Consider the following 16,485-nt stretch of genomic DNA (forward strand, 5'->3'; position numbering starts at 1 on the left):
GAGTCGGTGGACCTTGAGAGCAGCGCAATGCTGGCGATGTATGGCCTTCGGTGTAGCCTTCTTGTCTCTTACTGACATTGTCTTTGCGGCTCATTCGCAAGTGAGGTTCCTGATGAGTTTCTGTGGCATTCTTCCAGGTGAGGAGAAGACCATGGACCCAGCTCCAGTCCTGCTGCTGCTTTCTACCGATGGAGTGTTGTGTCCCTTTTATATGGTCAATGAAAACCCTGGTGTGAGGTCACTCCTTGTGACACCAGAGCCTTTGCCAATGGAAGGGGATAGAACGCCAAAGCTGCCAGGTAGGTGCTGCTGTCTGTGCATGAGAATGGGTTCTGTTTCCTTGTCGATATTTCTGGTATTCATTTAGTTATTCATTTATTATACTCCACTTTTCTCTCCAATGGGGACTCAAAGCAGCTTACAACTTCCCTTCCTACTTCATGTTATTCTTACAACAACCCTGTTAGTTAGGTTAAGCTAAATGTGTGTGGCTGACCCAAGGTCACCCAGCAAGCTTCCATGGCAGAGTGGGGATTTGAACCTGGGTCTCCCAAATCCTAACCCAACACTCTAATTATTAAACCACGTTGGCTGTCATGCTGGCTTGGTACTTAATAGCTAAGCAAGATTCCTGGGCAGGTAAGGGGTAGTAGGTAAAAGTTGCCATTCCGCCAATAGTCTGCCTCACGAAATCCAGGGGGGGTTATCTCTGCCTTGTCGGTAATGGACAATTGAAAATGTAATTTTTTTTCCAAAAATCTTTTTGAAGAGTAGTTTAGTTGGGTAGCCATATTGGGCTGCAGTAGAACATCAGGATTTGTGTCCAGCGGCACCTTAGAGACCAACAAGATTTTCAGAGTGTAAGCTTTCGAGAGTCAGAGCTCTCTCTGACTCTGAAGAAGGGAGCATTGACTCTCAAAAGCTTACACTCTGAAAATCATATTGGTCTCTAAGGTGCCACCGGACCTTTGTACAGAAAAGAATTATAGCATTAGAAAACACAAAAAACTGCAGAGAGGCTGGATGTTAGGCATTGAGTTTGCAGGTGCATTGGAAAAGCCAAAGGTTATGTAGCGGGATGGAGCTTCCAGGATTTTCATTTCGGAGAGCGCGGCTGCAGAGCCCTCCGTGGGTCCTTAACCCTTCCGTTACCAGCTACGTTTGCTGCAGTAGAAAGCACCACATGCCTCAGTGACGCTGGAGCAGTAAGAACTGGAGGCACATTATTCTCCGACTGTCTGTCTGGTTTTTCAGCTCAGCAGGTCCTGAGCACCGAGGGCTGTAGGCTCAGAGAACTCAGATCGCAGCTCCAACTTGGCTATCTCAATTTAATTTCTATTTAGCACGCTCTCTACTAAAGCTTAGGATGAATAAACATTTCAGTTTAAACCAGCACTGCAAAAAGATTTAGATTGAATGACCTCGGTAAAGCTTTCCTTACCAATGGTTGTTGTGGGTTTTCCGGGCTGTATTGCTGTGGTCTTGGCATTGTAGTTCCTGACGTTTCGCCAGCAGCTGTGGCTGGCATCTTCAGAGGCGTAGCACCAAAAGACAGAGATCTCTCAGTGCCACAACAACCATCGTTCTCCGGCCGTGAAAGCCTTCGACAATACATCTTTCCTTACCAACTTATGGTAATTAGATAAGAGCAGGTAGAAAGTGCTTCCATAAAGAGCTGGCTTACAATTTGGCAGGTCTCCAGAGGAAGGAACTTATTGGGGAGATCCTTAAGGACGTGCTCGTTCTTGACAGACTTTACCAAGTTTTCTGCCAAGCTGCAGTTAACAAATGCTTAGCCGTTCTACTGGCCATAAAAAGGTCTATGAATTGCTGTTATTATCCCTAATAATAATTATTAACCTGTCTGGAAGCAGTGTTCTGAGTAGCACACTAGGCAGACAGCAAAGGGAGAATCTGGCTGCTGTTGGAAATAACACGTAACGGATGGCCTGACGCAGCAGCGCAAGTATGGCTGGGTCTTTGAAATTACCAGGGAAGATCCTGTTATGTCACTGCCTTGGAGGCCCACCTGGCTTGCTCCTTGCCTCCTTCTGGGCCTTTGCCAGGTGGGTCTGAACACAGTAGCACCTATGGCAGGTAGGTGCCCTGGACTGTTTTAATGCCCCACCCATGCTGCAGAGCAGTATTCTTATTGATGGCTTTCTTCATAACCACGCTGTTACCAAACATTAATAAAGTGCTTTGTAACTGACATCAAGATACCAATCATAAAAAAGGATTATGGCCGCCTCTTGGTCCTAAGGGAGCAAAAATAACACGTTCTCTTTCTTCATGGCATCCCTGAATCACCCAGAGTGGAGGGTTTACTGCAAAGCTATTTTGACTTTTCATCTGCATAATTACCCCTCCTGTTCAGTATGGGAATGGCGTCATTTGATGTAAGTTCCTCCCTCCGCCTCACCGAGCTATAGCAGATGAGTATTGGCAGAATGCTTCAAGTGGGTTCCAAAATCAGCGGAGGAGGCAGGAGACCCTTTTGCTGGCAGCCAGTTTGGTGTAGTGATTAAGAGCGCCAGAACTCTAATCTGGAGAACCAGGTTGGATTTCCTCTTGAAGCCAGCTGGGTGACCTTGGGTCAGTCATGGCTCTCTTGGAGCTCTCTCAGCCCTACCCACCTTCACAGGGTGATGGTTGTGATGATAACAATAACACACTTTGGGAACTACTCTGAATGTGGCATTAAGTTGTCCTGAAGGGCGGTATACAAATCAAATGTTGTTCTTCTCATCGTCATCATCATCATTAATTCCAAGCTCCCTTAAATCAGGCCAGCTTGGGAAATTGTTATAATGATCAGGGTTTGCCTTCGGGGACCAAAGCCAGCTCCTCCTATGTACATATAAAATTACTTTACATTTTTAGCATGTCCTATCCTCAGCGCTCAGTCGTAATAAATATAACCACGTTTGAAAGGAGTCTGGCTTGGGTGCCACAAATTCATTCCGCTAGCACCTCATGACAGAGGAAGGCTCTTTGTGCTGGGGGAAAGCAAAATCATTAACACAGTGGAGCTGTGGATTGTGTGTGTGTGTGTGTATGAGAGAGAGAGAGCATACACAATTAAAAATCCAGAGGAGTTAGCCGTGTTAGTCTGTAGTAGCAAAATCAAAAAGAGTCCAGTAGCACCTTTAAGACTAACCAATTTTATTGTAGCATAAGCTTTCGAGAATCGCAGTTCTCGAAAGCTTATGCTACAATAAAATTGGTTAGTCTTAAAGGTGCTACTGGGCTCTTTTTGATTACACAATTAAAAGTTCTCTTGAGTTCCAAAACTGATGGGACTCAACCAGAGGGTCTAGTATCTAGTATATACCTGCCTGAGCACTAATGGTAGGTACCCTTCTGAGAAGGGCCTCTGATGGCACCATTGACAGGCATCTTTGTATGGGAGAAGATAGCCTGTTGGGTTCGCTGGTCCCAAGCCAGCACTTTGGATCCACGTAGCAAACTTTCATGGCCTGGCTAAATGAGATGCGCGCTTTGCTCCCTTACCCATGGATTCCTATTGCATCCACTGCTCTAGAGTAGTTCTGCTTCAGTTTCATGACACCCCACGTCATGCTAATCACATGTCCTGTGTTTAGATTTACGGTCCTGTCGTCCAGTCATTTGAATGTACCTTTCTTGTTCTTTCTCCTCCAGGAAGTACTGCTGCTTCATCTACGACTCCTTTTTCTCCTCCAAAGGCCGAAACTGCCCCGGCAGGAGCTGCTGTCCTTGCCCCAGCTGTGTCTTCAGTCGCTGGTGGTGGGGTGGCCACTTTCTCTTTTGCATCCTCTGTGTTAAAACCAGCCGGGCCAGCTCCAGAAGCCCCCCTGCCCTATTCCTTCCCCTCGGAGCCCTCGAAGCCTGCCTCTTGTCCCAGCCAGAGTGGACCAGCTGGGTTCTGCTTCACATCCGGAGCATCTAACAGAGCAGCCTCAAATCCAGCCCTCTCAGCCAGTTTGGCTCCAGCCTCTGCCGGCTCCTTCTCTTTTGGCTCTGTGTCTTTTCAAACTGGGGCAGATGCTTCAGCTGGGCCTCCGCTCACGGCCTCCCCCGTCGGGCTGAAGCAAAGTTTTTCCTCCGCAGCTTCGTCCGTCAAGGTTAATCTTGCCGAGAAGTAAGTCCCCTTTGAGCAGCTTTGCCAGAAGTCTCCATTGCACAGTGCCGTGGGTGATGGATTGAGCTTTTGATCAGGATGCCCCTCGTTTGCAACTCCCCTTGCCTTGAACTCTCAGGGTGATCTTAGACAAGCCCGTCTCTCCCTTCCTCCTCCCCGCCCCCAAATCTGCAAAAAAAAAGCTGATACTGTTCCGCCTTGCAAGGTTGGCGGAACCCTGTGAGGACTGTGAAAAAAGAATGTGTGCACAGTGCTTTGCACACTTGAAAGCACTATAGAAGTGTTAAGTGTTTTGCTGTGATAGTGGTTGGAAACTCGATTGCGGCACTTAGTGCTACTCCTCAGGAGAGGCGAGATTCCCTGGTGCTCTTTCGGGTGATGGCAGTGGGGATCTTTGGAGGATTGAGGAGGAGGATGCCTGCTCTCTGCGTATGAAGGAGCCTTCGATGGGAAGGAAGCCTCGTCCATGTTGCTTTAAATGCTACTTGTGAGCTGCGCTGGAGACCATGTTGGAGAGTGACGAGTGTCTTGTTTGGGTTCCCCCCTCCTCCAGGTTCTCAGCTGTGGAATCTGCCCTGCCCTCTGCCAGCATCGGTCAAAGCTCCACCATGTTCTCCTTTACGCCGAAGCCTACAGGGCCTCTGAGCCAGTCCACTCCTCTCTCTGCTCCTGCTGCCTCGTCGGCCAAGGTTTCCACCCCTGCGGCTGCAGCAAGTATGGCCCCCCCTCTTCCTTTCTCTCCCTCGCCTGTTTCCTCTCCTGTTGGAACTGTGAATTCAGTTTCCTTGGAGCTTAGAGTCGAATCCCATTCTTCTTTTTTAATGATGTTATTCTAAAGTGCTCTCTGCATTAATGGCCTTTTATCAAATAACAAAAATATCTTTTATTTGGATGGCAGCAGCTGTGTGTCCTTAGATGTGGTCATAGAAAGCAATGTCATCTCGAAACACTTCTGGAAAACTCCTCCCCCAGTTTAGGCAAACTGAAGTTTTTGAAGTTAAGCGTCATCCAGAGAAAGCGGGTAGAGAGGGCATTTTCCTCCTGTTCTGTAATGCTAAAACTTGCAGCCACTCAGTCAGGTTGATAAGTAGTAGATTCATGGCAGAGAAAGGGAAGTCCTCCTTCACGCGGTGGATAATTAATCTGTGGCACTCACTGCCACAGGGTGTAGTATCGGCCACCAGCTTGGATGGTTTTAACAGCGGATTAGGTGATTTCTTGGAGAAGAGGTCCCATCGACCGCCATTGGTTGTTGATGCCTGATTGGTGGAGGGGGGAGGGGATCAGCACATGTCAGGGAGAGCAAGATCCCTCTGAACTTGGTCTCTAGCAGGTAGTAGGTAGTTGATCCTGAGCTCCTTACCTCCTGACAAGGCTTAGCTCTGGTACACCCCAGTGGAAGAGGACTTCCCCCCCGTACTGAAGGAGAATGAAACATTGGACCTACCGTGAGTGTTCCTTCTCTTCCGTGAGGGCCAAGGCGTCCTGGACCTGCTCAGGATCCCCTCCTCCTTTTCAGATCTTGTATATAGTTCTATTCCAGCACAGTAATCTCACAAATAGCCCACATAGGAGAAAGTTTGGCTTAACAACTTTTTTCTGGTCCTCCAGTTTTCCTTCGTGGGGCTTGGCTGTGGCAGGATTGGGAAAGGTCCTCTTAAGGATCAGCTTAATTAGCATAAGCCCTGACTTGGAGCTTGTAGGAGGCGTTATCCAAAGGAGGATGACTTTATCCCCGCTGAAGAGATCTTCACAGTAGGTCCTGTGTTTTATTTTCCGCACCAGCCGTGCGTCCTGCTCAGAGTGCCTCCGCTGTCCCTGGGGTCCAGAAAGCAGCCAAGACTTCTCCGACTGTATCAAAGACGGGCTCTTCACAGGTGAGAACTTGAGCTGTCTGTCTCCTGGAGTAGTGGGGAAGCCCCAGTACGAGGCAGGTTTGGCGTGTGTTTCAAGAGATGGCAGGTATTCAGCAGCTGCAGCTTCTCTATCTGTTGTGATGCTGACGTGAAAGCTGGGCTAGCTGGAATTCTTTGAGAGGAGTAGGAGTGGTGTCCTTTACCGGAACGGGGCCTGTCTGAACGGCCCCAAGGAGCCCTCCCTGTCTCAGTGCAGGCTTTATATATATCTCCAAGGGATGTAGTCTGCTCTCTCTTGCTCTCCCAGTCCTATTCATATGAGACTTTGTACCTGCTACCTGAATGAATTGGCAACCAAGAGGCCCTTTGAGGGAGGGCACTTCTGCTTCTCTGGGGTCTCTTCAACTGAGAATGAAGGAACACAGCGAGCTGTCTGCCTCTGATGTTTACCTCTTAACTACGTGAGCAAATCAGTGGCTGCCTTGAGACATCTCATATCCCAGTATATCTGAGTAGTTCTTGCATACAGCGCCTGCAGCATGATGGCTAAGAGAAGGGGCTGCCATCTGGGATATCCTCCGTGCCACTCTAGTCTCTGCCACAGCTTAGCGAAGGGCCAAACTGCATGTTACATTTAGTGAAAAAACGGAACATATATTTGGCCCTGGGTGACCCTGGCAAGCCACTCTATTAGCCTTAGCCCCTGCCTGCAGTGTTGGGGGTGATGTTAGCTTATTTTACAGAGCTGTTGTAAGGACTACAGCAAGGTGTGTCTGCGGTGTTTTGACAGTGCTAAGTGTTACTATTGTTACTGTTTGGGATAGTTTCTCCTATACTTATACATTGTGTGTTGCAGGGTCGGCCAATGTCTAGCAGTGCCGGGATGGAGAAGCAAGTTCATCAGTGGAAGGATTCGGACCCTGTCATAGCAGGGATAAGGGAGGAGGTGAGGCTTTGGGGGGCTTTTTGTCTGCCAGCTTCGGCCATTGGAGTTATTTCTCCTCATCCCTTTTGGAACTCTCGTATGCTGAACCTCCGGAGGTGTCAGGCTACGGATGACAGGATACAGCAGACAGATCTGTGGCCCATTTGCAGTAAGACACCAGTACTTAGTCAAATGGCTTTTATTCAGGTCAGATCATTTCCACATACAGGTCCATAGGACTACTTAGAAGCAAGGCAGGCATCTAAGCAGCATGAGCAGAAGTTGACAGGAATGACATCATGTGAAAGACACTTCTCTTTTACCATGCTAGTTTACTCCTCCCACCTCCCAGTTGTAAACAATACATTGGCGCTCTCTTGGTGTGAGAACATTTCACATATTAGTGATATCACGATGAGTTACTAGGAGGCAAGACACAGCACTGTCTGGGAATGAGCACAAGGTCATAAACACTGGAAGCTGTTATAGTCCAACAGATAAACACCTGTGAAAGCTTGAGAAAGAATGACACTAGCAAAGTGATATTGAGCTATAGCTAGATACACTGTGTTCAGCAGAACAGAATCAAAATTGGCATGGACGGGGCTCAGACGTGACAAGAGGAGGTTCGTGCAAGAGGCACTTTCTGGATCAATGCCTAATGCACAGACACGTGTGCCACAAGAATTAATGTCATTAAATAGCTACAAAATAGCAAAGAGTCCAGTAGCACCTTTAAGACTAACCAACTTTATTGTAGCATAAGCTTTCGAGAACCACAGCTCTCTTCGTCAGATGCATCGATGCACCTGATGAAGAGAGCTGTGGTTCTCGAAAGCTTATGCTACAATAAAGTTGGTTAGTCTTAAAGGTGCTACTGGACTCTACTATTTTGCTACAGACTAACATGGCTAACTCCTCTGGATCTATTAAAAAGCTAAAGGCTTCTGTCAGTCCAAAATATATGCCCGCTGAAGATGTTGGCCACTGTCTCTCAGATGGTTTTCCTGTACTGATTTTGCTTTTATTAATGTGAAGCTTTAGAATATTCTGCAACTCAGTTCTCAAAGCAGAAAACAATATTAAAATAAATATGTACCTTTAAGCATACAAACATACAGACTAAATCAACAGCATTGTATAGATAGCAGGGAGGATAATAGAGACAGCCCTAAATTCCATCGCAGTTGGAGATTTGAAGCTCGTTTCAGAAGAGTCTCAATTGCCCGCCTGACTGATCAGATGTCTCAGATCTGGTGAATTTTCTTTGGAATCAGCCTTTTCGACGGGTGGGTAATGTGGCCCTGCAACATTTGCGCTAGAATCATTCAACTGACCGCCAGCACAGAGAGGCAGCAGAATTGTCTGTCCTTGGAAGTAGCTGCCTGCTGCATCTCTGTGTGCATCCCTGCTCTGGGCTAAGAAGACATACAGAAGCATGGGGGAGTTAAGCTTTTTACAAAGCCCAGTCGAATGTTTTGCATATAACTCAAAGGGGTTATTACGGTCACAAGACCAGCCAAGTAAAATACAGATAAAAATAACAGTTTTTAAATACTTAAAATGGGTAAATACATAAAAGATAAAATCATATATCTATCTATCTATCTATCTAAGATTTTTACTGTTAGATATATGTATCTAATAGTAAAAACTCACTCACTTGGTTAATTCACTTCCCAGCAATTGACGTTTCCTTCGTCAAATGATACCGCTTTCTGAGTGCTGTCACACAGAATTTTGCAATTGCATATGATACAGTTCTCTGGCTTTCCTCTAAAAGATATACCTGAAGGGTTTCGGGACTAAAATCCATGTAATACTCTAATGGTTTAAATCTATAGAGTAGTGGGATAATTAATTGTATCCTTTCTTCTTGATAGCATTCGCAGTGCAAAAGTATGTGTGTGATATTTTCTACCGCTTTATTTGAACAGGGACAACAGCGTTGCTGCAAAGGCAGACGGGAGAATCTCCCATACAAAACTGCAGAGGGGAATGCATCAAATCGTGCTCTAGAGAAGGCCCATCTACATCTTTTGTTTGTAATGTCCAAAAGAGATGGGGATATGGTGTAACTCAGTCCTTTTTTAAAGCTCTTATAGCTTAGAGGGAGCATTGCCTCATCATTTTGGGACTCTGTATTAACTAGTCTTTGGATGATTAAAGCTTTTGCTTTGTTGAGTCCCATATCAAACAGGGCTACCGGGTCCAAGCCAATCAGTTTAATTTTATCAGCTCTCTTTGAGCACCATGTAGGAGAAGGGTCAGAAGCTAACAACAAGGGAATTACACCCTTTGGCTCAAGATGAATTCTTAGCCAGTAATAGATGACATGTTCCCAGATTTTTATTTCAACTCTGGGCAAACCAGCTTCTTGCCTACGAATGACATTAAGAGTACATCTAGGTGCATTAAATAGAGATCTGAGAAATTTAGATTGAACCGTTTCTAAGATCTTAACATTAGCAGTTAGTCCCCTTTGTGATCCATATAAGAGTTGCACTAATGATTTTGTTTGGAATAGTTTCAGGGCCGCAGGTACAAAGCCCGCGCCTTCTCTTCTAAAGCATCTAAGGGTGGCACTCGCACTCTTTTCTACAGCATTTGCTGATTAAATCATATGGGCTTTGAAGTTAGCATTAAATGTAAAGATGACTCCTAGGTATTGGAAATTTTTAACTTGATCTATAATGTTCCCATAAATGTTTAGTATATAATTTACAGATGACATTCAAAAGGCTGATTGGCCCATAACTGAGACTGGAGGTCAAAATGGAATATTTGCTAAGCAGTCAGTTCTAGGTGATATGTAGTGTTGGTCTTTGTACAGGGTATCGAAGTGTTTTTCCCAAGTTTCCAATTGAATGGTATTTGTCATAACCTTAGATTTGTTCTCTTGCATTCCCGAAATTATTTTCCAAAAGCTTATATTATCCCTCTCCTTGGTGGCTTTAATAAGTGATCGCCACTGAGTGTGCACAGCCGCTATCTTCTTTTCTTCCAATAAGTTTTTATACTCCCTCTTCTTTGATTGGGTTTCAAGATTGGTATTTAGGTTTGGGTTTAGCTGAAATGCTTTTAGGCTCTCTATAAGTTCAATCTTGGCTTGTACCCACTCCTGGCCAAACCACTTTTTATTCAGTGGTGTTCGTCTGCCTTTGGAGCTACCACCTCTTGATAGGAGGGGGGTAAGCTTTGATATAAGCATGTCATACGTTTTTAATACAGCGTTTCCATTTTCTATAAACGTCAATGCATGGGAGGTAGATTTTGCTTCTTCAGTCTGAGTCCAAATGAGGAATTTCTCACTAAGTTTGATATTCCATTTGTTTCCAACCCTCCCTATCTGCTGTACCACGTTCAGCCCAGTCCTATCCCTATTCTTAGGGGGCCTTAGTATTTCTCCCCAACTAACACTAAGGGGTAAATGATCACTATCTGGTCTCACATCAATCTTGAATTTAATATTACTATTGTAAAGGTTCAAGGAGCTCATTATGTAATCAATTGTTGATTGCTTTATACCTGACCAATAAGTAAATTGGCCTGGACAATCATCAGGTAACGAACCATTCAGGATGATAAGAGAGCCAGTTTGGTGTAGTGGTTAAGAGCGTAGGACTCTAATCTGGAGAGCCAGGTTTGATTCCCCATGCCTCCCCTTGAAGCCAGCTGGGTGACCTTGGGCCAGTCACAGCTCTCTCAGTGCTCTCTCAGCCCCACCCACCTCACAGGGTGTTTGTTGCGGGGATAATAATGGCATACTTTGTAAACCGCTCTGAGTGGGCATTAAGTTGTCCTGAATGGCATTATATAAATTAAATATTATTATTCAATCTATACGCCATTTGCGTTAAACATATGCCAGCGAGATTTGCGACGGGATCTAATGATTGTTGGTTAGCATATATTTGGGGTATGGCAGTGTCTGGGTTCCCTACTCCAAACTGATTTAATATTTGATTATCATTTTGACCCAGCCTGGCATTAAAATCGCCCCCAACTATTAGATGCCGTGGGAAATTTCCCCATAAAACAGCGTATCTGCTGTTCTACTTGTTTCCAAATATTTTTGATGTATGAGTGGGAAAGTTGGGGACGCAAATATACATTAATGCAAAACAATTTTACAATTAGTAAAAGATAAACAAGCGGCTAAACCCCAGTTACCAGCAATATCTAATTTCTCTACAGTGGCTCTCAGTGCGGTTGATACAAATATACTCAGGCCTCCTGAAGGTCTTCCTCCTCTTGGATTAGCAGTGGCAGGACGCAGGACTGCTGTATAGTTTGGTGGTTCAAAGGCTTCCTTCATCCAGGTTTCCTCAAAGAATATGATGTTGTATTGCATTATATAGCTGGTAAACTCTCCATCGTGGTTCTTAAGTCTCCAACCTGCTATATTCCAGGATAGAAGGGTCAGTGATTGTCAGTCCAGTTGCCCCATCTTCCCCAGAGAGTTGTTACTGTCATTAAAGATACAGCCATTGGTATAAACACCGGTAACTTTCTTCACCGGGTTCTCTTGAGTTCTATCTCCGCTGGCTTCACCGGATTCTTCACTGAGTTCTCTTGCTGGGAGGTTGTAGAGCGGCTGCCTGGATTCCTTGGATCTATCACCACTGGCATTAGGGGAGCCGGGGAAGTTGTTGTCTCTGAGCAGGACTCAAACATGTTTAGCACCGAGGAGGGATTTGATTTTTGCTGTATTGGATCATCTTTTGTTCTCAGGAGCTTGTCTCTTACCACTCCTAGTCTGGTAGTGATTACAAGTCGTTCAGAAGGCAGAAGGGCCAAAAAAGAGTCGAGTAATTCCTCTTCAACTGGATTTCCAAGGAAGGAGTTTGCTGGGACCATACTCAGATCTGGGGGGGAGTCAGGCACCTGAGCCTGGTCGCTCTGTGCTCCTTCTGGTGCCGCTTCTGGAGTGGAGCTCTCAACCTCCGTCTGATAGTCATTTTTGGTCCAGCTTGGTAACAAAAGAATTTACAATCAGATTGTTAAAAACCCTGACAGGGAAAACCCCTTTAGAGTACAGAAATTCTTTCTGGCATAGCAGCAAACTAGGAATTCTAGGGCTACCGGAAGTGAGAAGAGCCCTTTGACTCTGGTATAGGTTGTTAAGTGGATCAGCTGAAATTAAGTCTATAGATAATAAGCTCTTGTGTAGGAGGGTTCTTAGATGGTAACTGGCCCGTCTTACTGAATTCCAAGATAGCGTCTGGCCTTTCTAGGTGCAAACAGGCAGATTTTACAGGGCTGTGGCTTTAATTGAAATTGGGTCTTTTCGGCTTGTAGCTGCTGCGCCTTGTCTTTTTGTGAGCTCCATTTTGGGAGGGGGGGGGGAAGGCAGTTTCCTGGAAATGGATCCAACCAAGTCTGTGCTAGTTTTGGTGTGCGGCAGAAACCTCGGAGTAAGTGGCATAAATTGGTCAATTTTTCCTTCCAGCGTTAGTAGTCTATCAAAAATAAGTTCTACAGTTCTCGCTGTTAATTGTAAGGAGTCGAGTAGAATAGTATTGGGGCTTCCGTTGTTGTTAGTAAGATCAGATTCTTTCGCTGGTGTTTGCTGCTGGCGTGATTTGACTCCCCTCTCAGCTACACAATTAGTGTCCTCTTCAAGATTCATGAGGGCAGTGAAAGGATTAGAAGTTGGAAAGACAGAGGTCAGTGGAGATGAGTTCGGCGTGAAGAAATCATCAATTTGAGTCTGTTTACATGCCGGGAGAGGAGATAAGTCCTCTGCCTCACGTATCCTTTTAGCTCCCATTAGTTGGAGAAACAAGCCCCCTCCAACTCCAAATGCACAAAGACAGGGAAAAAAGTTGCAAACCACCGAACTAGGCTCAAAAAGAAATTTCAGTTCAATTGGAAGTCCAGACAGTAGTTCCCTTTTTATTCAGCAGAGCGTCTCAGCTCTCTATCTGGGCTCTCGGCACTGAGTATCAGAGGATAAAAGAGCAGCCCCCCCCCCAAATAAAACACACACTAGAGTTCACTAAAGAAATGCCCTTGAAAGTGCAAATATTCAGACTAACTGTAGCCTATCAAAGCTCAAAGCACAACACAGGCACTTATCTTAAAGTCAGATAGGAGCAGGAGCTATGCACTGGTGAGTCTGCTCTTCCCCCAGGTCCACATATAACTAAGTTTGTGTGTATTAACGTGGGGGTTTTGAATATTAGGTGCTGTGGATTTAAATGCAGCCCTCAGAAGTAAGAAGCGGGGGGCTGGGTGGGTGCATGGAGTGCGCTGTGATTGAATGGTAGCTGTACCTGAGGCAGCCGAATGAACTGCTTGTTTTAGTCAGAGTGCTGCGGAAAAGTGTCAGGTGAGTAGCCATGTTGGTCTGCAATAGAACAGCAGGATTGGAGTCCAGGGGCACCTTAGAGACCAACAAGCGTTTTCAAGAGTACAGGCTTTTGAGAGTCAAAGCTCCCTTCTTTAGGCTCAGGGATCTCTACTGCTTCCTGTAACTGAAGGAGGGAGCTTTGACTCTGGAAAATGTTCTTTCTGCTAGGTCAGCCAAACTTTGTGGAAGCCTGAAAGAAGTCTGTGTGGATGAGAGGAGTGCTTATTCTGATAGCAAGGATAATTCAGGTGAACCTAATCTTGGCCCATTCCACACAGCACACTTTGCCGGCGATGCTGAGCATTCAGGCCGATCGGTGCTGAAGTGGCTTGGGGCCCCATCATTCTGCACTGCACGACCTCGAGGCGATTTGGTGTCTGCTGACGAGTTGAAATGTGTCTGTTTGGAGCCACACTTTGTGGGGGCTGGAGCTGACATCATTTTTTTTAAAAAATCACGTGTCGTACAGTTGCAATGTTGGAATCCATCCCCCCCCCATCCCTGTATTTGCTGATCGGGCTGTCCCCTGCCCACTGGAGAGGCCATTAGAGGCAGAGTTCTGGGGTGGGGGGAGTTCTTTTCATGCTTCTTCCACTCTCATTTATTTTTTTTTCAAAGCCAAGCCAGGAAAGTGTTGCTACTGCTTCACTCCTTCCTGGCATCTCTCCACCATGCTTGTTTGAGCCTGAAATATGCTAGGAGGGAGGGGAAAGCAGCCATTTAACCCTTTCCTGGCTTTTAAAGTCAGGAGGAATGAGCAGCAACATTAGGACTCGTTCCTGGCTTTGAAAAAAAGAGAGAGCGTATGCATACGGAGGAAGGAAGCGAATGGAGAAGCAGCCTCATGACCCATACCTTGCTTTACTGATAAAAATGGTGGAAAAGGAGTTCAGAGAGCTGAGGAGTGTGGGAGTGGTTACCTGTGGACAGACCAATCAGCTTCCAGGGAGAAGGAGAGGGGGGCACGAGAAGCAGAACAGGAGTTTTTGATTCTGCACAGACATAACACGTGTCAGCAGTGACTGGGCAGCGGATTAAAAAAATTGCAAAATGTGCTCAGGGGAAAAACAGGGATAAGATGGACAAAAACCATTCCTGCTTCCTATGATTCCCTTGCACATGCAGAATCCTGAAGAACATGGGAAGCAGAATAGATTCTGAAACGCTGTAAAGTGACCATGTGAAAAACACCCTTGTCAGATCTCGGAAGCTAAGCAGGGTTGGCCTTCTTAGTAAATTGGATGGGTGACCTCGTGGCAGAGGCAGCCAATGTCAAACCTCCTCTGTTAGTCTCTTGCTTTGAAAGCCCCAGCAGGGGTTGCCATAGGTCAGCTATGACTAGATGGCACTCTCCACCACCACCATGTGGAAAATTAATCTTTGTAACTGGGTGTGTGAAGATAAGTTTAAGAATTTATAAATATTTTTGAAACCGCCAAGGTTAATATGCTTATCAGGGTAACAATCACACTTACATACTTACAACTAAATTCTACTTTTGGTTAAGCAAAAAAAGGGGAGTCCCTTTTTACCTCACAGCCGTTCCCACATGCTGGCCATTCTGTCATACTATAATCTATAACTAAGCCTTCCTAAATACAGGATAAACAGAAGAGCTCTGCCTTCAGTGGCAGCAAAAACCTTTTGGAGATACTGAGGGAGTCGGGGAGGCAGCAAGATATAGGTCACACAAACACCACAAGTGGTGCTAATGGTGGAATTCAAACCCCAAAGTCAAGGCGTTCTGGAGCTATAAGAGAACACCTGAAGCTCCGTGTGTGTGGAAATAAAAGGACTGTTGGTTGTGAGCAGAGCCCTCCAGATATAAAGGTATAAGGTAATGTAAGGAAAAGCTGTAGTAAAGGTCCAACGGCAAGGTTTAAAACCTCAAATGTTACACCCTGTAGCAGTTTGAGATCAGGATACTTAAAGAATAGTCTCCCAGTCAGTTAAGAGCTTTCACAGAAGCCTGCTTTATGTGCCCCCATCTTTGGAGGTTGGGTGGGTGGTTGTCAGAAACAGGGCTTTCTCATGGCGGGACTCCCTCATGGTGGTTTACTTGTCTAACTTTAGACAGCAAACCTTTTAATTCACTCAGACTTTGGGTTGATTTTTAAAAATGGCTTTACGGTATGTAATGACTTTAACATTTAAATTAAATGAGAGCCAGTTTGGTGTAATGGTTAAGAGCATGGGACTCAAATCTGGAGAGCCGGGTTTGATTCCCCACTCCTCCACTTGAAGCCAGCTGGGTGACCTTGGGCTAGTCACAGCTTCTCAGAGCTCTCTCAGCCCCACCCACCCCACAGGGTGTTCTGTTCTGGGGATAATAATGACATACTTTGTAAACCGCTCTGAGTGGGCATTAAGTTGCCCTGAAGGGCAGCATATAAATCAAATGTTATTATTATTATTAATATTCTTAATGTTTTATGTGTTAATGCAGACTTCTAGCATGCAGCTGAGAATACATGGGATAAAAAAATGTTAATTCTTACTGTAAACTTTTTTTCTGGCACAAGAGTTCCATTTACATCTCCTTTAAATTCAGATGAAAGGTTTTTCAGCCATCAGAAGCTTGAAAAAACTGGTTGCTAAGGAGCTAAGAGTTCATTTTACGTGTGTGTTTATTTAAATGTGTATTGATACTTCATCCATTGTGTAGAAATGTTTCTTTTCTCTTGTACATTGAGCACCTTTCAGGTGTCAATAAGCAAGGTTTGCTTCTTGCACAGATAGCACATTTCCAGAAGGAGATGGAAGAACTGAAAAGTCAGACAGCCAAAGCCTCGTTCCAGGTGGGTTCTGATGAGGAAAAGAAGATGCTGAAGACAGAATCAAATGACCTCCACACCTTCCTCTTGGAGATCAAGGAGACCACGGAGGTAAGAAGAGGTTATCCTTTAGGACTGAAACTGGTTGCTTGAGAGACCCCCATTGCTCCAGTGCCTCTTTGGTGACCACCAGAGAGCTCTCTTGCACTGTAACTGTATTTGTTTGGTTACTTTTGGATATTTATATGCCACTTTCACACCTTTGTTAAAACAGCTGACAATAGCAGAGAGGAAGAAATTTACTCACCATCTTTTGCAATCAATGAAGACTGGATGGGATGCATCATAAGATACTAAAAATGATCTCAGCCCCTCAAAAGTGGAAATCTTGTGGGTCACTGTGCCAGAATGAATTTTGGCTAGCACAGGACTGTAGTTGCCTGAGATTCTGC

At 45.3% G+C, this 16,485-nt stretch overlaps 1 protein-coding gene across 4 annotated transcripts in view; it reads left to right on the forward strand.

Moving 5' to 3' along the window:
* The window catches only part of NUP214 (nucleoporin 214), a 100,218-nt gene that overhangs the window by 16,790 nt on the left and 66,943 nt on the right, over positions 1-16,485 (forward strand). For all 4 annotated transcript variants that reach the window (XR_008598215.1, XM_054997973.1, XM_054997974.1 and 1 more), the window contains exons 11-16: positions 138-299; positions 3,664-4,123; positions 4,677-4,837; positions 5,909-6,000; positions 6,836-6,925; positions 15,995-16,144. Coding sequence is in view for 3 of the 4 variants with exons in the window: in XM_054997973.1 (XP_054853948.1) it covers positions 138-299; positions 3,664-4,123; positions 4,677-4,837; positions 5,909-6,000; positions 6,836-6,925; positions 15,995-16,144 (1,115 nt within the window). In the remaining variant the exon portion in view is untranslated. The remainder of the gene's footprint in view (positions 1-137; positions 300-3,663; positions 4,124-4,676; positions 4,838-5,908; positions 6,001-6,835; positions 6,926-15,994; positions 16,145-16,485) is intronic.

Source organism: Eublepharis macularius, chromosome 14, assembly GCF_028583425.1.
Source record: "Eublepharis macularius isolate TG4126 chromosome 14, MPM_Emac_v1.0, whole genome shotgun sequence".
Classification (NCBI taxonomy): domain Eukaryota; kingdom Metazoa; phylum Chordata; class Lepidosauria; order Squamata; family Eublepharidae; genus Eublepharis; species Eublepharis macularius.